Genomic DNA, 23,415 nt, shown 5'->3' with positions numbered 1-23,415 from the left:
ATTGCAAATTGATTCTTATTAGAAGAAGAATATCTTCTTCTGTATTCTTCCTGGACATAATCCAAGAAGGCTAAGTTGGTTCTCCCTGAGGAAACTGATTAATATAATTCATTATATATTATTATTAATATTAAAAGGATTAAATGAAAAATAACCAAATGATAATCTTGAAAAGGGCTTTTCAAAAGTTAAAAACTAAATTCAACATTTATTTATGGTTTTTTATTACATTTCCAGCAAGAAAGGCATAAAAGGAGACTTCCTCAGCTTGACAAAGACCCTTGGCCAGAAACCTAGAGGAAACTTGGACCAAAGTGAGGAACAAGCATGAGTCCCCTGCTAGTTAGTGTTGTGTTGGAGTGATAACCTTTATTCAAAAAAAAAAAAAAAAAAAAGAAAGTATCCCTATTGTAAAAATTGTTATTGTCTCCCCCCAAAAAAAAAAGATAGTCAACTGATTGGCTCTGAGGGCTTGTGAATACAGGAGGTAAGAGATGAAGCTGTAAGCTCCCTGATCTTCCAATGCTTTCTCCAGAGACACAGACCCACCAGCTGAGGGGGAAATGCGTCCGAGATCAAGATGTTTACATATAGCTTCTGACCAGTCAGTGACTGATCACTAAGCTGTTACAAAAGGCTTAAAAATAAAAACAAGTGAGAGAGAGAGAGATAGGCAATATATAGTTTGCCAGGGGAGGAACATCAGAGACTGCACACTTCAGGGAAAACAGACTCCAAAGAGTTCCACCAGGCACAACCAAAACAGTAACAACTACCCCCCAGTGGGAGGGGTGAGAATCCAGAATTGCTACAATATATTGTCTAAAATGTCCAATCTAAATACACACACACACACGCACGCACGCACACACACTGCATATATCATGTATATATCATGTATATATCATGTATATATCGTGTATATATCTCATGTGCTGTATGGGAAGAAAAAAAGCTAGCTAATAAAAATTGTCTCTGAGGAACCAAGATGCAGGACTTAACAAAGACTTGAAAGCAGCTATTGTAAATGTTTAAAGAAGTAAAATCAGGTTTAAATAATTAAGGTATGACAACAGTGATTCATCAAGTAGAGAACATCAGTAATATCAATGAATGAATTAAAATAGGTAGAAATTAAATAAATGAATAATAAAATAGATGGAAATTATAAAAAGAACGAAGAGGGAATTTTGGAATTCAAAGTAAAACACAGGCCGGGCAGTGGCTATAATCCCAGCACTTTGGGAGGCAGAGTGGTTGGATCACCTGAGGTCAGGAGGTGGAAACCAGCCTGACCAACATGGTGAAACCCAGTCTCTACAAGAAATACAAAAATTAGCTGGGAGTGGTGGCGGGCACCTCAAATCCCAGCTACTCAGGAGGTTGAGGCAGGAGAATCCCTTCAACCTGGGAGGCAGAGGTTACAGTGAGCTGAGATACGCCACTGGTATTCCAGCCTGGATGACAGAGCAAGACTCTGTCTCAAAAAATAAATGAAACACCTGACTGGGTGCAGTGGCTCACGCCTGTATTCCCAGCACTTTGGGAGGCCGAGGCAAGTGGATCACCTGAGATTAGGAGTTTGAGACCAGCCTGGCCACGTGGTAAAACCCCATCTCTACAAAAAGTTACACAAGAGTGGTGGCAGGTGCCTGTAATTTCAGCTACGCAGGAGGCTGAGGCAGGAGAATCGCTTGAACCCAGGAGGTGGACGTTGCAGTGAGCCGAGATTGTGCTGCCGCACTCCAGCTTGGGCAGCAGAGTGAAACTCTGTCTTAATTTTAAAAAAAAGAAAAGAAAAAATTAAAAGAGAAAGTAAAACACGTGAAATGAATAATTCATTAGAGGGACTCAATAGCGTATTTGAGCTGACAAAGAATCGGTGAACTTGAAGGTGGATTACGGTACAGATTATCCAATCTGAAGAACAGAAAGAAAAAGGAAAAAATGAGCAAAATGGTCGAAGCCCCAGAGGCCTTTGGTGTGCTTCATGGGACACCACAAAGCATATCAAGATATATACGATTGGAGTTGCAGAGAAAGAGGAAAGAGAAAAGGGAACAGAAAAAAAAAATATTTGATGAAATATCATTCCAAAACAGTGGCCGTGTATAGACTTCAGTAAATGACATGAAGACAATTGGCTATCCCTTTGGGAAGAAATTATAGAAAGCCCGTGTGTACTTCACAGAAAAAAACAAACAAACAAAAAAGGTGAATTAAAGTTTTATGTTAAAAAAGTATTTGCAGAACTGAGTATTTTCATAATCTTTAGATGGGAAGCTCTTCTCTTCTTCCTAAGCAAGTCATAAAATCCCAAAACCATAAAGAAAAGATTAACAAATTTAATCTATAAAAAGTTAAACTTTTATGTGATCAAAATGCATCATAAGGGAAAAGATATTTGGGAGAACATATTTACAACATGGTTAACAAATAGATAATATATAAATTACTTCTACAAAAAAATGGTTAAAGTTATATGAACAGGAAATTCACAAAAGAAATTTTAGTGGCTGGGTATGGTGGCTCATGCCTGTAATCCCAGCACTTTGGGAGGCTGAGGCAGGAGGATCTCTTGAGGCCAGGAGTTCAAGCAGAAATTTTAATAGCAAACAGAGAAAGATGCCTAGCCTCACTGATAGAGCAATGCAAACTTAAAATGAGGTTTTTCTTCTCATTAAACTGGCAAAAATCTAAAAAACTTTTAAGATCCATTGTTGGTTAAGATGAAGAGAAATGAGCACTTTCAAATACTGCTGGTATGAAAGGCAATTTAACAATAACCACCAAAATTTAAAATATGAATACCAACAATTCCACTTTTAGGAACCTGTCTCAAAAGCTTCGCATAATGTATCCAGGAGACACTTCTCATTTTGTGATATATTATCGTGGTTCTCAGCATAAATGTTGACTTCTCCTATTTTGGTGAAGTAGAACATAACTTTAATAATGCTCCCTTAGGAGTCAGAGATAAAGCTGATAGATTCAGACCAAAAAGTAATGAATTCTTACTAACTTATTACAGATAGGTATAGTGCAGAGGTACTGTATCAAGCACGTTAGAAGAACAAATTCATTTAATCTTTATGATAATTTTGTGAGGAAACTGAGGCAAGAAAGAGTTAGAGGGAAGGCCAAGGTCAGTTGGTAAGTGGCTAGGCTGTTGTTCACTCCTGACAGTAGGGTTCACTGTGAAATAGGAGTTCAGCAGGACTGTTTCTCCAGACAGGTCGCAGAGACCCCGCTGCTAAAGAAGGATATGGTAAAGTAGCCAGCTGAATCCAGCCAGAACCAAGATGGCGACACTAATGATAATTCACCAGCACCATGGCCATTTACAGATGCCATGGCAGCTCCTAGAACTTACTCTATATGGTCTGAAAAGAGAAGGAACCTGAGTTCTGATAATTCCCAGCCCCTCTCCTGTAAAACTCACGAATAATCCACCCCTTGTTTCGCATTTAATCAAGAAATAGCCGTTAAATTAGCCAAGCAGCAGCCCTTGAGGCTCTGCTACCTATGAGGTAACTACCTTTTATTTCTTCGATTTTTTAATAAACTTGCGTTCACTTTATTCTCTGGGCTTGCTCTCAAATTCTTTCCTTTAGGAAGCCAAAACGCACAGGCCCTCCCAGGCCAAACCCCAGTTTGGGGGCTCACCCTGCCACAGCTGTACAGTATGGGGTCATAGGGAACCGCTGGTCCTTTGAAGCCTCACTGAAAAATCAACTCAGAAAAGGCAGATAATGGGAGAAAAGGCACACAGATTTGTTTAACTGTATACACGGGAGCCTTCAGGGTGAAGACCCCACCCCCCAGTACGGTACAGAAGCTTATATATCATCTTGAGGTTATGGAAAGAATGCAGGCCCAGAGAATGGCCACAGCCAGGCTTTCATGGCAAGACACGTTACAGGGGAGAGAAAGAAGGAGGCGTGGCTAGCAAGGGGGGTGTTGTTATGTAGATGAAGCTTCCCAGGTCATAACCCCCAGAAAGAATAGATGGTTAATTTTTTTTCAGACTTGTAAAGGTGTCAGACTCAATCTGTCCTAGATCTAGGAAAGGCCTAGAAAGAGAAGGCCTGGCTGCGTTCATGGAAATTCTCTACAGATGCAAAATTTCCCCACAAGAGACAGCTTTGCAAGTCCACTTCTGTCTGCTGGCCCTGCAGCAGCCATTTCAAACTGTGTCAAAGAAATCTGTTTTGGAGTAAAACATTTTTACTTCCTTCAGCAGCCACCCGCAGGGACTTGCGCCCTCATTTTGTCTGGGTGCGTAGCTGTCCAGCGGCTTTAGCACCCCCTGGAAGTTGAGGCGTGGTCGCAGAACGGAGGCCCACCCAGGGCTGCCGAGTCAGAGCCTTCACTTCAGCAAGATCCCCGGGGATTCCTTTGTCTGTTCATAATTAAGAAGCCCGATACTTAAATCTCTTCTCTCCCATTTGCTTATCTGTAAAATGCTGATGACAGTCCTCACCGCAAGAGGCTGTGGTGGGGATTTTTTAATCGTGTTCATTCTTTCAACAAATACTTTGCACCCAGCATATGCTAAGCACCGACTGCAGAGAGGGAAACAGACAAGAAGTAATTTCCAGCCCTCATGTAGCTTACATTCTGGTGGGGAAAGACACATAATAAGTAAAGCATATAGTTTATTACATGATGGTAAATGAGACGGAGAAAAATGTTAAAAGCAAGAGGATAGGGATTGGGAAAGGTTGCAATTTTAAATGGAGTGGTCAGGGACAATATCACGGAGACTTTTATTCAGAAGTGGCAGGGACCAAAGCTATCTTACAGGAGTTTGCAACAAGATCTTCTTTGCCCATGAAGTCCTTGCCAAGTCTGTCTTGGTCTTTCCTGAGAATTCTCTCCCCCTTGATTTTAGCCCTAATTAATTTCTGACCTTTGAAATGCCAGCCCCTGTACTGCCCTTATATGGGGTTCAGACTGGACATCCAGAAGTCTGTGTGTGTTCTCATTAGCCTTCACTCTGGGGGAGTTTTCTGCCGCAATGTGAATCACTTATTTTGCTGGCAGCCACAGTTGACAGTGGCACTCATTTTTAAAGCCTGCACATTTCATATCAGAAAAGTCCTGGATTTTATGACTTAGCTATGCTTGGAGGATAATTGCAACAAGAAGCCTCCCCTGCAGCCTGCTTATTGGAGCTGAGACTTGTGTAAGAGCCAGGCCTGGCACTTTAAACAGCCCAGCAAGTAACCTAAACCAAAACTGAATGACGCACATTTTTCTCTCTGCTGCTCTTCCCCATCATGAACACATGCTGCTTTTTTCCCCTCCTTCACCCTCAGTTCTTCTGTAGAAATTCAAGGGCTGCCTGTACCAAGCTAGCTCTCTGGGTGAGAGGTTTCTTCTAACAAGGATTAGAAACCTCTCTCCTGTAGAAGGAGGTGGATTTGGGGGATTATATGATCCAACCCTCTACCTTTGGACAGAATACAATCGAGATGTCTCCCCAGTACAACAGAACCGCATTTCCAGCAAGTTCTCTTTGTTAAGCCATGCTGGTATTCCTCAAATTCCTTGTTCTGACTGTCCACAGTTCTCCGTGCTCCATCACCTTTTCTTAGCTAAAATGAAAAACAATTGCCTCCTTCCCTCTTGTAGAGAAGTTGAGCCATTACCTTGACTTCCCCCTTCTCTTCCAAAAAAGATTGCAAGTCCTTTAATGATCTTTCCCATCCTAGGGTGTCCTCCCCACTCTCACCATATTCTCCAAATAAAAATTCAAAACTGAGCAAGACCTGTGCCTTTCCATCCAACCCCTCCTCATCACAAACCGTTATTACTCAGGCAGTAAAGACCTGGTTTACCATCTGAGCACTTTAGTCCTAGCAATTTCTCTCACCAGCTTCTAGTCCTAATAATTTCTGTGTGTTAATGCTCAGAAACACTCCTGAAACTCTCAGTGAAAACATCACGGAAATCCTAATGGCCAAAACCTCGCGTGACGTCCAACCCTTCTTTCCAGGCCACTTTCTCCAATAGCCCCTCGCCCCTGACCTTGTCTTCCAGCCTCTGTGGACCACGAAGGCTGCTAAAGGGTCTCACTCTGCACTTCTCTGGGCCCCCAGCCCTTGCCAATGGCTTCTCCCTCCCTCCTGGCTGTGGAGAGCTTACTCATTCTTCAAGACCCAGTTCATATGTCCTCTCTGTCAAGCCCTCCCAGATGCCTTTGCAGATGGCCTGCCTCAGGCCCTTTGCACCTGCCTCTGCGGAGAACACTGTTGCCTCCCATCTTTGCGTAGGTGGCTCCTTCTCATTATGCAGGTGTGAGCCCAGAGTTCACCTTCTCAATGAGTCTTCCCTGAACACTTTACTTAAAGTTGCAAAACGCCATTACTCTCTGTCCCATTTGTGTGTTGTTTCGTTCATAGCACTCATCACTGTGTGAAATTACTCTTTCATTGTCAGTCTTCTTCCAGGAGATTAAAAACGCCATGAGAATAAAGGGCAAGGTCCTTATTTTCTGTGTGTCCCCAACATTTGGTGCCCAGACCATAGTGCGTGCTCAGATAAATGAAAGAAATGGCTGCTGCTTCCACTCTGTGAGTGGCATCCTCAGACACACAGTTGCGCCTCGCATCTGCTGGGGTCTGGCTCCAGGACATCCTTCCATCTCTACTTGAGATCCCCCAGTAGAAATATATTGACAAATTCCTTTGACGCATGCAGAGCTTGCCTCAATTTCAATGTGAGAATAAGAAGGTGAAATTTTGAAATAAGAGATTGAATCACTTGTCAGAAATGAAGGCTTCTCAGAGTAAAATTAAACTCTACGAACTTTGGTCAGTAATGTGAACACATTTCCTCCCCCTTGAGCTTCTCTCTCCCACACAGACACTGCTGATCTCAGTAATGGCCCCAAAGTTTCTTTTTATTTTGCATTTTCTTCTTTCTGCACATGTATGAATGCAAGCTGAATAGTCAAGTTCCTGAAATGGGTCAGGATTAGGTTTTCCTTAAATCTTTTTCTCAACAGAAGCCAAACACTTGAAAGAAGGGAGATGGCTGATTGAATTCTGGAACAAGAGTTCTGTTCCTAGGCTCTTGGTTAATTTGAGCTTGGCTAGAGGGAAACACTGTGTGTTTCTGTGCACAAGTTACACTCAACACACACCCCCTAGATGGGGGATAAGCTTCAGCTCGGGCTGTCCGTGCATAGTGTGGTTCAGAGGCTGCCCTTTAACCTGTGTGGCCAGAGAGAATAAATCAAGCCAGCAGTGCTGTCTCCCTGCCGACTGAAGGCGCCCGGCCTTATCAGGGAGCCCAAATGTCTTGTGCTCGCAGCTGCTGTGACATCTGGAAGCATTAACGCTTCATTGCCAGCCTGTGGGCCGGTTGAATGCCGATGTGTAGGTGCCTGGTGTTTTCTGGTCTGCTACATGAATAGGCGTTAAACGTTGGTGATGAGGAGTTTGCTTGCATTCATTCCTTAAAAGCAACATGACACAGAGCCCTGCCGTGGCGGGGGTGATGGGTTGTTACCAAAGTCGGTAACAGGAAGTCTCACTGAGGATAAACAGAGCTTATCCGCCATTGCCGAGAAACACATGGTTCTCATTTAACCTGCCAAGGACTAATTGTGTATGCTTCCGAAGCACAAAAACAGGAAAACACTTTTCTGACACACACCCCAAGTTTCTTCAGACCAAAAGGAACGCCTGAACATTGTTAGATGCTGAGAAGTAATGCTCTCCCCAGCTGTCACCAAGCCAACCTCACTTACTTCTCTTTAATCTAAATTTATGACCTAAAGCATATTTCAGGCCTCCCATGAAGTCCTTGAAACTTGAGACTTAATGAATGACACCGAGGTTTCACTTTTCACTGCTCTGGTGTGTGTACCCTCAGAAAAGTAGTGGAAGAGGTTAGACAGATGGTGATGCAGGAATCATGGCATCCAGAAAATGAGCGTTATTTGCCGTTTGATAAAAGGGAGGTAATAAAGCAATATAAGTAGGAGATGCAGAGGCAATGCAGTGAATCAGTAGGTGTGCTGCTCTAGCCTTTAACAGAAGATGGGTCTGAGCTTCATTCTTTACATTAAGATGGGTCCAAGAGTTAAAACTGGCATTTAAACAAGTAGATACAATTCCAAGGACCACATTGTGTCTCATATGGGGGCTACTGACTCACTTATTACCCAAATCAACAGACCATTCTGCTTCCAAAATATTATCTGTGGAAGGAAAATATTTTTGGTATGCATGTCAAGTGCTCAGATAACATATTTATGTATCGCTTTTTCACCAAAGAGAATCTGTCCGCATCTGGAAATTCTTTTGTGTCACTGCCTTTCTGAGACTATTTCCCATCTGTATCGCTTTAACTCCAATAAAAGGCCATCCCCATGCCTGGGAAATGAGCTTCGTCTGGGGAACATGTCTTTCTCTGATTACACGTAAATTAATTAAAGGCCACCCCATTTTACAGGGCAGCCTGGTGGTGGTGGCCTGCACTCTTGACTTTCCAGCATGTTGGCCTGTCACACGCAAAGGAAGAGGGGGAAGGGAGGATGCAGGGGCATTGTTTCAGCCAAACCCTAAAGCAGATGGAAATGAAGTCCACTGAATGTCATCATGAGAAGGGAAATCGTTCATGAAATAATGGCAGCCTCATAGAGAAGTCAGAATTGTGCAACGGAGTATACTCTCCCCTTCCTCTGAAACATTGGTCTGGAGGCTTCGCCCCTTTATTTTCTGTTTCAGTTTTGGTCTCAGTAACACCCTGACCTTTTCAGACCCCATACCACTTTTCACAGGGATGACTGCCTTAAAGACATGGGGAAAGGGTTAGAAACACATGTATTTTATTTAGAAGACAGTTTTCAGTTAGAAAGAGAGAAGACATCTAGCGTTAAAGTTACTATCTTTTCCTTTCTGTGATTAAATGATACTGGGTCGTTCTTTAACGTCTTGCTCCTCCTGCTCCATCCCCAGCTCTGCAGGTTTGGTGTGGGCTGTCACGTGATTTTGTTTACCCGTTTCAGTTTAAAGACAGAACACTGAAGCTAGCAGGGACTGTCCAAAGCTAGAGCGCTTCATATTAGCCTAGCTCATATTGTTGTCATCATCAGACAGTTTTTCTATTTTGGATTTTTTTCTGTTTGTATAAACACCTTAGAACCACTAGCTACACTGAGGGGTAGATATCAGAAAATCCAAACTTGCTGCACTTAGGAACATGGGGTCTCTTTTCACAAAGCAAAAGAATCCATCACTCTTCAGAAGGATCTACCAAAGGATGTCATTGAAAACTCCTCATTGCCTTCAAATGGGGTGATGCACACACATGAGTAACATGAAGTTAGCCATGTTCATATTTAGGAGAATCTAAGATCATTATCACTGTTTCTCTCTCTGGCCTTATGTTAAATAGTGTCATTGCAATTGAAAAATGAGAACAAATGAACAGAGCCTGTGAGCATCCATCCTTTGTAGGTTGTCCTGAGTCAGCGTTATTACAGGTTCTTTAAATGAAGGTGATACCTAAAAGTATTTGTCTTGGGATTCATTAATATTATCTTTTAGTCTTTGGTCAATATGAAGAAACAGTAGTAAATCATAGCAACATGATTTAACATGAGATATAATTTGAAGGATTCCTTAAGGCTGTAAAGTAACCATGAATCATGGTTTGCATTTTTCTGGATGAATATTATTTGTCTTTCTAGAATTAGACACCTTAGGCCAGGCTAATCCACCAGCTGGTATCATTTCTCGGTTGTTGTATGAGTCCTAGCTTTATTTCAAACCCCGCGGTCCTAGAATTAATGTCAGCACAGCTGTTGTGATACGCGTCCAGCCTCCTGTGCCGGAATAGGGGCTTACTGTCTTTTGGTGCCATGGTTCTTGGAGTAAGCAATGGGTGATTGAATTAGCAAAGTAGGCATTCAAAACATTCTCTGGGTTTTCTTTTTTTTTTTTTTTTTTTTTTTTAAGATGGGGTTTCACCATGATGGCCAGGCTGGTCTTGAACTCCTGACCTCAGGTGATCCACCCACCTTGGCCTCCCANAAGATGGGGTTTCACCATGATGGCCAGGCTGGTCTTGAACTCCTGACCTCAGGTGATCCACCCACCTTGGCCTCCCAAAGTGCTGGGATTACAGGCATGAGCGCGCCAGGCCCATTCTCTGGGTTTTCAAGCTCAAGGAGCCTGTGACTTCAGAGAAGCAGGCGATAAGTCAGGGGGCGGGTCATGTTTACCCCGGTGCCATCAGCTGCGATTGGTGTAATGTGATACGGAAAAGTGGCCCAGGGATGTAACAGAAAACATGAAGTCAATGATTAACACGGAAACGTGAGTTAACAGGAAACACGTGTTATTCAAACATGTCCAAGCCAATCAACAAACATAGCTTTTACATCATAGCTTTGAGGGTTTTTTTTACCCAAAAACCACACTGGGGATGACTCCAGCTGTGACTCATGGGGAGCACTATTGTCGTTGGGTTTGTGCCTCTGCTAATTTAATCTTCCATTTCCCTTTTATTGGTGATGCATGCACTCAAGGGGCATCAAGCCAGGTACACTTTGATGACCCTCCCTGTCCTTGGAGCCCCAGCCAGCTGATGGGGCGGGTACTGGTAGAATGGTGAGCTGGTCGAAGCATCTGTGCTTCTGCCTGTTAAAAATATACTAACAGACAGGGTGACATGGCTCACACCACTCATCCCAACACTTTGGGAGGCCAAGGCAAGCAGATCATCTGAGGTTAGGAGTTTGAGATCAGCCTGACCAACATGGAGAAACCCCGTCTCTATGAAAAATACAAAATTAGCCGGGCACAGTGGCGCACGCTTGTCATACCAGCTACTCGGGAGGCTGAGGCAGGAAAATCGCTTGAACCCAGGAGGTGGAGGTTTCAGTGAGCCGAGATCATGCCATTGCATTCCAGCCTGGGCAACAAGAGTGAAACTCTGTCTCAAAAACAAAATAAACAAAAAAATTAATGATATCACATATTGAATGAAACTGCAAATTGTTTCTTTAACTTTGAGAGATATTAGTCCACATGATCTAAGTCATACATGCTTATACATTCTCCTGCTTCAAAGCTTTCCCTGGCTCCTATAACCTTCTGGGTAACTACCCCCACCCAAGCCACGTATAAGACTTGCCACGCGCCCTGCTCCGTGGCCAGGCCCATCTCTCTGCCTCAGTCTGGCCACCACTACCCAGCATTCCTCCAGGCTTCGCCTGTGTTGAACTCCTCGGCTCTCTAGACTCAAGTCTCCAGTTTGCCCCTCCATACTTTGCACATGCTGTTCTCTTCCTGGAATCCCTTTCACCTCCTCCCTTTACTCTTGAGACTTTTTCTTATCCTTTGAGATCCACCTGCAGTGGCACCTCCTCTGAGTCAGATCGTGAGAGAGGCTGACTTCCTGGTGGAGGGAGAAATGTGTAGGTAAGATTTGTAGTCTCCTTAGGAGCTGTGCTCTGAGGGGCTGCACACAGATGAACAGAGAGGCGGTGGTCAGGGCGTGTTTGGCTCCAGTATGTGGAATCGCGACTCTTCAGCCTGGTGCAGGGAAGATAGAGTGGGACCGAGAGCATCCTGGCGGGAACGTGGGAGATGTGTTTCTCATGCATGACAGGTTACCTAACCTCTCGGGGCCTCAGTTTTCTCATCTGTAAAAAGGGGTGGAAATTAAGGAGGCCAGAAGCTAGAGCTGACTTGTCACATCCCTGGTAAATGTCTCTGTGTTGCTGTTCTAGCTGGTTCACTCTAAAAAATGGCCCAGTGTAGACAATACATTATACGGTCTACTGATAGTAGTACCCTCCACACATGGGTGCCGTAAGGATTCAGCGTATGCCCTTCTCTTAGAACAGCACCTAATGTTAGTATTATTTCCATTGATATCTGAACTCAGTATAGAGACGGGACGATAAGCAATTTCCCAGGGTGATATGCTTGGAGCATGACACTTAGAAAAAACACCAGAGGACTTTTCTGCCTCTTCAGTGTTCGGACCCAGGCACAGGGACTCTTTGGCTGCTCTGTTCTGGGGCCCCGTGGGAGGGAACCTGTGTCCTCTCTCTTGCTCTAGGTCAACAGACAGCTTGTAGAGGCGCCTGACTGAGTTCCGTCTCCTGAGCCTACAACATGGAAATGCCCTGTTTCCCCCTAGCCCTTTATCAGACCACCTCAGCCTGCAGAATAAAAGCCCTGGGCTTCCCTTCTCCGTCTGGGATCAGATGAAGCTAAGGGTCTGTTCTCAGTGTCTCACCTGTGGAATCAGCCCCAACCCACACTTCCAACCCAGTACTTCATGAAGCGACATCTTGCCAGATCCCCTAAAGTGAACAGGGGACACTTCCTCTTCTCACAGGCCTGGCACTGTGGTGACTTCTGACCATGATGGCTCCCTTGATCGAGCCTGACCCAGACTCTGCCACCAGGTGATGTTCACTCTGCAGCCAGGGCTCCTGAGAGCTTCCCCAGTCACCACCATCTCATGGCTTCAGTTTACACAGTGTCCTCTTCGGGGTCAGGGGGAGGACAGATACCAACAGAAAACCCTCAGTACCTGCCTTGGTAGAATGCAGCCATGTCACTGGGTCCTGCATCCTCCTGTCCTTGTTTGGGTGCCTGGTGAAGCCCTTTTGTTCAAATTCTGATAGCCATGGACCTCTGCCAGCTCCCAGAGGCCCTGGGAGCTAAACAGCCATGTCATGAGACACATTTGGACTCTGATAGCCTGGGGAATAAATGAGGAGTGGGTGGGCAGAGAAGAGCAAGGGGGTGACGGCTGCAGAGTCCTTGGCTAGCCAAGAAATGACACTGTTGGTCATTGGCTGGGATGCTTGGGTTGTCTGCAACACACAAAAAAAGCACCATGTTCCCTGGGCTTTGAGCAAAGAGGGTGGTTAAAACCGAGTTGTGGGGGATGGACAGTAATTGCTCATCTGTGTGATAGGATAAGTTAGCCCCCTGCTGTAATGAAAATGCACGGATAGTTCATGAAGTGAGGATTAGCAATTGGGGACAACCTGAGTGACTCCCTGTACCAACATCCTCATATGTAGATGAGGAAACTGAGGCCCTGGAGACCTAAACTGACACTGCCGTTAGCAGGCAGCGCTTGGGCTGAAGCCAAGACGATTGAGTAATCATCAAGGGCGTCTGTACCACAGAACCGCTTCACTGGGGCCAGACGTGACCTTGGACAAGTTGCTAAACTTGGGGACCTCTGTTTCCTTATCTGTCAGCTGAGGCCACAAGGACTGCATGATCTCGCAGCTGCCTTCCAGAAACAATATTCCAGAATGCTCTGTTCCCCATTCCAGCCCAAGAGACTGTACAGAATAGGCCCCCTCTCAGTCCCCAGGCACTTTTATCTCCCATGGTCTAGGCAGGGGGCATTTTTTTGGCCACAGTGGCAGAAATGGGTCATGCCGGAGAATGCTGCGATCCCCAGGCTATTGGTTTCTTCTGACCACAAGAAGAGGAAAGGAAGCTTCCTTCCACCTCACTCCTGCCCCAGCCTCATCCTCAGCTTCCACCTAAGAGACAGTGCCGGTGACGAGCAGATGTCTGGAGCTGTGTGACGTCTGTCCCAGCCCAGCTCTGTGACCCTGCTACCTGGGGGACCTCTGGTCGTCATGGGGCCTCCTGTTGCCTCTCAGTTTCTCCATCTGTAAAGTGGGGACAGTAGGCCAGGTGCAGTGGCTCACACCTGTAATCCCAACACTTTGGGAGGCTAAGGCAGGTGGATCATTTGAGGTCAGGAGTTTGCAACCAGCCTGAACAATATGGTGAAACCCCATCTCTACTAAAAATATAAAAAAAAAAAAAAAAAAAAAAAAAAAAAGCCGGGTGTGTTGACATGTGCTTGCAGTCCCAGCGACTTGGGAGGCTGAGATAGGAGAATGACTTGAACCCAGGAGTCAGAGGTTGCGGTGAGCTGAGATTGCACCACTGCACTACAGCCTGGGCAACAGAGTGAGAATTTGTCTCAAAAAAAGAGAAAAAGGGGGGGACAATAATAGCACCTGGCTCTGGGGACTGCTGTGAGGACTGAACGTTAATGTGTGGAAAGGGCCGCGCAAGGCCTGGGTGCCGTTGCTGTGGCTGTCGCATCACCGCCTGTTCAGTACCTGTAGAGGGACCCCCCTTGATGACCCTGGCTAGGTACTGAGCTCCTGAGTTTAGCTGAGGGCTGAGGGCATTAGCTGGTCTGAATCAGACTCGTGCGGCACCAGGCAACCTTCAATCTCCTTTTCAAAGGGGACCACCCTGAACCTTCCAGAAAAACATTGCTTTTCCCGATTGAAATGATTCCCACGTAACCACAGTCGGGAGCACAACTGGCCAAGATTTTCATTCACCACAGACTCAGTCCTCATTTCCCTTTTCCAGATCCCACCAGGGGCAGATTAGGTGTCACATTGCATCGCATCACGCCGTCCCATTACCCTGTTCACAGGCCACCCCAGAAACTCCCCGGGGGAGATGGAAGCTAAGTTCTGAGCTGGGACTCTGCCTCGTGGGGTTGACACTGAGACATAGGCTGTTTCTCGCCCGCTTGCCCTGCCTTTCCCAGCTCCCTGCCCCTCTCTGCTGGCGTCTGGTCTCATGGCCAGATGACAGCGCCAGCTCTTTGCACCTGAAGCACATTAGCGAGGCTGGCTGGGCTGGGGCTCTGCTCCCAAGCTTCCTCTCCCTGTCTAGAAACCTGAAGCACTGATGCGCAGAGCAAGGAGGAACTCTGCTCCCACGCCTGATTTTAATGAGGGACGGATGCATCCTGCAGGGCTCAGAGGTTCTGTTTCTCTAAACCCAGACCAAATGTGTTTGGGTGGCCCGGCCTTATAATCTCAGTGGAGGAATGTGCGTGCCACAGGCTGCAGAGAACAGTTTCCAGTGGTCTGTCAGCAGATGCCCACTCCAGAAGACAGGGGACATGGAGGCCCACGGGCTTCTGAGTGAGAAAATGAGTGGATATTAAGAGTCTAACTACACACGTTTGGATTCTCAAACGCCCCATAACCGTAAATGTTTTCCATCCACGGTGTACTATATATGCCTAAATATAGGGCAAGCCCCAAATAGCATATCCCCCATTTCCCTAATTAGGTAAATTTAACCCTCTTTTTCTTGCCAACTTAATAGGAATCAGAAGTATGGTTTGCCTTTGAGGTGGGGGGAGTGGGCAGTGGGCATTGACCGGCAAGGGACTGGTGGGAACTGTCTGGAGTGATGGACGTGTTCTGTATGTTCATGGTGGGAGTTATGGGTGATATCATTCATCAAACTGCACCCCTGCCATGCATTTTAATGAAGGTAAATTTACCTCAATAAAAAAAGTTAAGAGAAATGAATGAAATATTCAACTGTCTACTTATAATATTTAACCTAATCATGTGGTTGAATGCTTAAAATCTTAGAATGATATATTAATCTATCGTACTCTTTCATTCTTATGTTTCACAAAATAATTTTATCCAAACGTACATCTTCTGAGATTGATGATGTCGTTGCTTTTTTTGTTTTGTTTTGTTTTGAGGCGCAGTCTCACTGTGTCACCCAGGCTGGAGCGCAGTCTCGGCTCACTGCAACTCCACCTCCTGGGCTCAAGTGATTCTCCTGCCTCGGCCTCCCGAGAAGCTGGGATCACAGGTACCACATCTGGCTAATTTTTGTATTTTTAGTAGAGATGGGGTTTCACCATATTGGCCAGGCTGGTCTCGAACTCCTGACCTCAGGTGATCCGCCCGTCTCAGCCTCCCAAAGTGCTAGGATTATAGGCATGAGCCACTGCGTCCCTCCGATGGATGTCATTTCTTATCCACATTTTTAGTCAGTAGTTTACCAGAACATATCATCTTCAATTTGTCTAATTTACTTGGAATGCAGAACTTCTTGAATCCGTGTTGGGTGCTGAAATTCGATCGCCACACACAAACGCCCGCTGGCCCCGCACTGGAGCAGGTGTTTCGCTCGTTTGTCTTGCAGGTGAATATTCATGTTGCTCACATCAGCCGCTTACAAATTACTTTCTAAAATGGGCTTTCAAATATTTATTGCAGCTTTCAGCAACTGCACCCAAGGAATAATCACCAAACCTTCATTAAAGCTCATTGCCGCCGCCTCATTATTTCCCTCTAGTGACCTCTAAAATCATCCAAACCCAATGTTGATTGAGATCATTTCAGGCTAGCTAGTGTGTTTGCCCCAAATGTTGTGTTTCAGATAAAGTAATTGAGGCTGGATGCAGTGGCTTATGCCTGTAATTCCAGTGCTTTGGAAGTCCAAGGCAGGCAGATTGCTTGAGCTCAGAAGTTCAAGACCAGCCTGGGTAACATAGCGAAACTCCATCTCTACAAAAACAAAAAAAAAAAGAAAAGAGAAAGAAGAAAGAAGAAGAAACCAGCAAAAAACAAAACAAAAAACTAGCTCCATGTGGTGGTGTGTGCCTGTAGTCCCAGCTACTCGGGAGGCTGAGGAAGGAGGATCACCTGAGCCCAGGAGGTTGAAGCTGCCGTGAACTGTGATTGGACTACTCTACTCCAGCCTGGGAGACACAGACCCTGTCTCCAAACAAAACCAAAAGTAATTTCCAAATTATTAGAGACTTTTAAAGGACAGTAAGTCCCAAACTGTGAGAAACTTTTATAGGCAGCATCCTCTTTTCTAAGAGTTTAACTTGAGGAAATAAACCTTCACCTTATTTATTTTCAGACATGTATAGTAAATCTGGAATGTATTCAGATCAAAGATGAAATAGAGATTAATTAGGCCAATTTTGGTGGTCTTGTTTTATAATTCATTAATAGATTAGCGTTATTAGCTTGTTTCTTTTTGTGGCAAAAACTGACAAAATCTCATTAAACTTAAGAGCTTCTACACAGCAAAAGAAACTATCAACAGAGTAAACAGACAGTCTACAGAATGGGAGAAAATATTTGCAAACTATGCAGCTGACAAAAGTTTAATATCCAGCGTCTGTAAGGAACTTAAATTTGCAAGAATAAAACAACTCCATTAAATGGAGGGCAAAGGATGTGAACAGACACTTTTCTAAAGAAGACATACATGCAGCCAACAAGCATGTGGGGAAAAAAAAAAGCTCAGTATCACTGATCATTACAGAAATACAAATCAAAACCACAATGAGATACCATCTCATACCTGTCAGAATGGCTATTGTTAAAAAGTCAAAAATTAACAGATGGTGGAGAGGTTTTAGAGAAAAGAGAATGCTTATATACTGTTGGTGAGAGTATGAATTTGCTCAACCATTGCGGAAAGCAGTGTGGCAATTCCTGAAAGAGCTAAAAACAGAACTGCCATTTGACCCAGCATCCCATTGCTGGGTATCTACCCAAAGGAATATAAATCATCCTCCCGTAAAGACACATGCACAGGGACGTTCACTGCAGCACCGTTCACAACAGCAAAGACATGGACTCAACCTAAATGCCCATCAAAGAGCTTGGATAAAGAAAATGTGGTACAGATAGACCATAGAATACTATGCAGCCATGAAAAAGAATGAGATCATGGCCTTTGCAGGAACATGGGTGGAGCTGGAGGCCATTATCCTCAGGAAACTAACACAGAAACAGAAAACCAAATACTGCATTGTCTCGATAAGTGGAAGCTAAATGATGAGAACTCATGAACACAAAGAAGGGAACAATAGACACTGGGGCCTTCTTGAGACTGGAGGTTGGAAGGAGGGAGAGAAGTAGAAAAAAATAACTATTGGGTACTAGGCGTAGTACCTGGGTGATGAAATAATCTGTACCAAAAACCTCCATGACACCAGTTTACCTATATAACAAACCTGCACATATACTCCCAAACATAAAAGATAAAAAAAAAATTTTTTTGTTCCCTGCCTTGAATAAAAAGTTGAAACATTCTGGAACAAATTCAAATACACTATATTTTACTCAAGGACCTTGTAGATAGGGTCATTCAATAGATGCATGTGGTTAGCCATGGATTGTAAGCACGATCCGAAATTATGAATTACTAATTATTAATTTTCTGGTTTGACCTCACATCCTGTCTAGTCTTCAGCTACAACCAGTGTGATATGATGATATATAAAGAAGACTTTGTTTCAACAGTTCCTCAATTTAAACATCAAAAAGAGTGCTGTTCTTAAGGAAATCATCACCAAAGACTACACACCATTGTTTTGCTTCTAATGTCACTGTCACTCAGCACCATTACTATTACTGTCAGAAGCAAAATCAAATCACTTACCAAGAGCTTGGCGAGAATACAGGTTCCTCTCTGGCTCAGGGCAGAGGCTAGTCAGTTATATTTTTGGTAGCAAAACTCTGGTTTTAGAGTTGGACCGAGAGCAGTCCTTCTTGCTGCCCATTCCCCTTCTCTAGGAGGACCTCTAAGAGGTTTTACAGCACCCTGGGGGCTTTCTGGAATGCCTGAAAACCTCCGGCAGCAGATCAGCCGTCAGGCTTAGTCCCAAGCTCCAGGTCTGCATTCTTGACTACATGACTGTTGGCCAGTGACCCAAGTTGAGCCTCATTTTCCTCATTCAGACAAGAATTGCTCATAAGGGTGTTCTTAAATGTGCTTTGGAAACCGTGGAGTGTAAGGCTTATTTTGCTCCTTAAGTCTTCCTATTTCCTAGTCACATCTCATTTGCATGTGATGCGCCATCTCATCAATTATTGGGGAACTAAGATGCACATTTTTTATTATTTGGCCCTGTCGATGCAACAACTTCTGCCTTTCAGCTTTTCAGCCATTGTTCTCCACTTCAGAATGGACGAGGAGGAAAGGTGAATTGGGGTTCTACCACTCCTGCCTCTGCAGTAAGAGGCTCCAGCATCACGATTCATTCTTGGGACTGACCCATCTGACAGCCTCTTTTCATTTTCAGGTGGGCCAAGAGAAGGGAAACTGCTCTTTCCAGAAAAATCCAACCCCCTGCATTATCCCTCAAGAACAAGAAAATATCTTCCACACAATATTTGCTTTTTTCACAAAGTCTGGAAGAAAAGTCTTGGTAAGGATTTGCTTAGTGGCTGGGGTAAAACGGGTGGTCCTCACTCAGAATAAAATGGGTGGTCCTCACTCAGAAGATACCACTTTTCTATTTGATATTTATTATTTCCTAAGTCTGGTTTTAATCAATTGACTTATAAAGGCATAGACTGTGGTCAACTCCTAATTTTCAGTCTGAGGTTTCAATCACAATGTTAAATTTACATTCCAAATTCTATTACCTGGAAAAGGGAAAATCTTTGCAACCCACCAAGCACAAAGTAAAATGTTTCTTCAACTAGTGTGAGTCTAAACAAGAGTGATTATTCTTGTGCAAACGTTTTGGGAAATTATTTAATAATGTATACTAAAAACATGTGTGTATCCATTCCAGTCTTGAGTATATCCCCAAGAAAAATGAGTACTTGTGCCCCCCTGAAAAGACATGAACAAGAATGCTCACAGAAATGTTAAAAATAGCTGAAAACTAAGAACAATGCAAATATTCATCAATAGGAGAATAGCTAAATAATTGTGGTATATCCATATACTGGAATATTATACAGTAATGAAAAATAATGAACTGCTACATGAGTGAATCTCACAGACATAATATTGAGTGAAAGAAGCTACAGACAAAAGCCACATATTGTAATATTTCACTTATACAAAGTTCGGAAATAGCAAAAACTAATCATGATGATGGAGGTCAGGCAAGTGGTTACTTTCAGAGGAACATGGATGGGATAGAGCATGAGGGAATCCGCTTAGATGCTGGAAATGTCCTACATCTTAATCAGGGTGGTGTTCCTCCAGGTATAAACACATGTAAAAATTTATAAAGACAGGCTAGGCACTGTGGCTCATGCCTGTAATCCCAGCACTTTGGGAGGCTAGAAGTTCAAGACCAGCCTGGCCAACATGGTGAAACATCATCTCTACTAAAAATACAAAAATTAGCTGGGTATGGTGGCGGGTGCCTGTAATTCCAGCTACTCGGGTGGCTGAGGCAGGAGAATCGCCTGAACCAAGGAGGCAGAGTTTGCAGTGAGCCAAGATCATACCACTGCACTCCAGCCTGGGCGACAGAGCTATATATATTTATATATATAATATACATATTATATATATAATATATATTTTTTGATGGAGTCATATATATATATGTACACATACACACACATACACACATACATAAAGACATACACTTCAGATTTATTCTATGATATTTGTTATACCTCCATTTTTTCAAAAGTGACAGTATTGAAGATGGAATGACAATGCTTTTCCAAGGCCTCCTTTTTTTTTTTTTAATCTTTGGTTATATTTTCCTAGGCTTCTTATTTCAGCCCTGGCATATCTCATGTTTATCATTTCCTTTCTCATTATTTTCACCTGTTTAGAAGTATGGTTATTTGCCACTTGAAAGGTTGGGATTCTTTTTTTTTTTAATTACATAGTGAGGATGATACATCCATTGTTTTAAGCCCTTAGAATTGTTAGCTGTAGTGATAGTAGTTATTTTATATTTACGACTCTATGGCTAAAAATTTTTCCCCATATATGAAACATCATCAAGGTATGTTTATGCATTTTGGAACCTACCATACAAAAAAGAAAACTTTTGTAACTTTTAAATTTGTGATCTTTGGTTTTTTTTCCTTCTTCTTCTTTGAGATGGACTCTTGCTCTGTCACCCAGGCTGGAGCACAGTGGCACAGTGGCACTATCCTGGCTCACTGCAACCTCCACCTCATGGGTTCATGTGAATCTCCTGCCTCAGCCTCCCGAGTAGCTGGGACTACGCATGCCCGGCTAATTTTTGTATTTTTAGTAGAGATGGGATTTCACTATGTTGGCCAGGCTGGTCTTGAACTCCTGATCTCAGGTGATCTTCCTACCTAGGGCTTCCAAAGTGCTGGGATTATGGACGTGAGCCACCGTGCCCAGCCAGGATTTACATTTCTGTTGTAACGTTTGTGTTTCCTTGAGCAAGAGTCACTTGACTTCTTAGCCCTCTCATTTACCCTACATAATAAATAGGCGTGAAAGTATATTTGCCACTGCACAGGTGGAAATCACATAATGTAGGAAACATGTCTGTGTTCAAAACTCATAAGAATGCTTTCAGAATGCAAAATTTAGTTGTGTCGTTTTTAAAAAACAATTATTTCTCTTTGCGAATTCAGCCAGTTCTTGGTAGGATAAACTAGTGAGCTGTTTTCTCCCAGTTGCTTGACTTAAAGGCAGGTTCTCGTTTCCACCGGGTGGGAAATCCCTTGAGTGCCCTCTGGTGGCAAGAAAGAATGATTGCATCATCTTATGGATTTTCTCTGCCTGCAATTGCCTTAGTCACCAAGTTCATGGATTTGTCTTTGTTCTTAATTCCATTGGAAAATTCTCTGACTTTTTTTCTCAGGACTGTGAAAAACCAGGAACTTCTTGCCTAACAGCACACTGTAACTTTAGTGCTCTTGCTAAAGAAGAAAGTCGTACTATAGACATTTACATGCTGCTGAACACAGAAATACTGAAAAAGGTAAGCCCTGATGACCCGCCCTTTAGGGATGCATGTAGAAGCATTTGAATTGCTGACATCCGATTTGGGGGGGGGGGGAATGAAAAAAAAGAAAGAAAGAAAGAGAGGGAAGGAGGGAAGGAAGAGTAAAGCACTTGAATTGGTGTCCTCATGATACTCTGACTGCACCCCCTTTGCTGTCTACAAGAGACTCTTTTTATGTATTTAGGGGGTACACGTGCAGATTCCTTACATGAATACACTGTGTAGTGGTGAAATCTAGGCTTTTAGTGTACCCATCACCTGAATGGTGAACATGGTACCCAGTAGGTAACTTTCCATCCCTCGCCCCCTCCCACACTTTGGAGCCTCCAGTGTCTGTATTAATTCCACTGTTCATGCCTATGTGTACCCGTTGTTTAGCTTCCACTTATAAATTGAGAACGTGCAGCATCTGACAATTTTTGAGTTATTTCACTTAGAGTAGTGGACTCCAGTTCCATCCATGTTGCCGCAAAAGACATAATTTAATTCTTTTTATGGCCGAGTAGTATTCCATGGTGTATGTATATATATATATATCACATTTTCTCCAACCAATCGTCCATTGATGGACACTTTCATTGATTCCATATCTTTGTTACTGTGAATAATGCCACAATCAACTTTCCAGTGCAGGTATATTTTTTGTACAGTGTTTCTTTCCCTTTGGGTAGATACCCATTAGTGTGACTGCTGGATGGAATGCAGTTCTGTTTTTAGTTCTTCGGGAAATCTCCATACTGCTTTTTCGATTGTTCAATTTACTTTCCCATCAACAGTGTGTAAGCATCCCCTTTCTCTGCATCCTCACCAGCATCTGTTGTTGTTTTTGTTTAACTGTTTAATAATAGTCTGGCTGCCCCTTTTGGAACTTTCCCAGCAGTTGTCATTGGTGATTTTGCTGGCAGATTATGCCAGGGTAAATGCCAGACCCCGGCTACTCAGTGTGGTCCAAGGACCAGCAGCAGCAGCAGCAGCACCTGAGAGTTTATTAGAAATGCAGAATCTGGGGCTCACCCCAGACTTATAAACCAGCATCTTCAGTCTAACAAGCTCCCCAGGGATTTTGTTGGCACATTTAAGTTTCTCACGTGTTAGCTTGCATCAGAAGGACCTGGAGATCTTGTTAAAACATGGATTCCTTTGGGGTAGAGTCTGAGGCTCTCCAGCTCCGGCAAGCACCTAGGTGATGCCCGTCCTGCAGGTCTGCAGACCTTGCTTTAGATGAAGGTTGGCTAACCTTTTCTGTGAAGGGCCAGTAGTAAATATTTCAGGCTTTGCAGGTCCTACAGCCTCTTGCGACTGCTCAACTCTGCCATTGTATTGCGAAAGCAGCCATAGACAACACTCAAATGAATGGGCATGGCTGTGACCTGGTAAAACTTTATAAAAACAGGCAGAGGCCCAGAGTTGACCCTTGAGTTCTAGTTTAAATGGCACTTCATTTTAGTCCAACTTTTGACTCTTAGGTCACTTTGCTATTATGAGTTTATCACAAGCAGTTCATTAAAAAGCACCTCAGCCAGGGTGCATCAGTGGCTCTTGAAGAATCATACAAATTTACTATGATTTATTTTAGGATGAGAGCTGCTGAGAGGCCACTTCCAACAAGATGCTGTAAAAATAATTGCATGTGAAGATAAAACGAAGTATGCATGTTAGCCACAGAGATTTCACCAGTTATTTTTCTTTAGAAAAGCTAAATGTGTTCATCTGTACAAACCTATCCGCGTGTGAATGAAAGCCTTAGAAAAGTCATTTTGTGGTTATTTTTAAATAGACACAGTGGTAACATGCTGACCTAAGAGGATGCAAGCATCAGGGGATGTTTTTTCCATTTTCAATCTGTAG

General features: G+C 43.6%; 1 protein-coding gene across 3 annotated transcripts in view; it reads left to right on the top strand.

The window, feature by feature from the left end:
- The window catches only part of ITGA9 (integrin subunit alpha 9), a 368,469-nt gene that overhangs the window by 305,521 nt on the left and 39,533 nt on the right, over nt 1–23,415 (top strand). For 2 of the 3 annotated variants that reach the window (XM_017508435.1, XM_017508440.2), the window contains 2 exons: nt 18,901–19,026; nt 21,424–21,543. In XM_017508435.1, the coding sequence (XP_017363924.1) occupies nt 18,901–19,026; nt 21,424–21,543 (246 nt within the window). Of the gene's footprint in view, nt 1–237; nt 351–18,900; nt 19,027–21,423; nt 21,544–23,415 lie in introns of those variants that run through there. The other variant, XM_017508439.2, reaches the window with a different exon arrangement.

The sequence above is a fragment of the Cebus imitator genome, unplaced genomic scaffold (genome assembly GCF_001604975.1).
Source record: "Cebus imitator isolate Cc_AM_T3 unplaced genomic scaffold, Cebus_imitator-1.0 Scaffold391, whole genome shotgun sequence".
In the NCBI taxonomy this organism is placed as follows: domain Eukaryota; kingdom Metazoa; phylum Chordata; class Mammalia; order Primates; family Cebidae; genus Cebus; species Cebus imitator.
The sequence above is the reverse complement of the archived record's forward strand: the minus strand, read 5'-3'. Positions and strand labels throughout refer to the sequence as shown.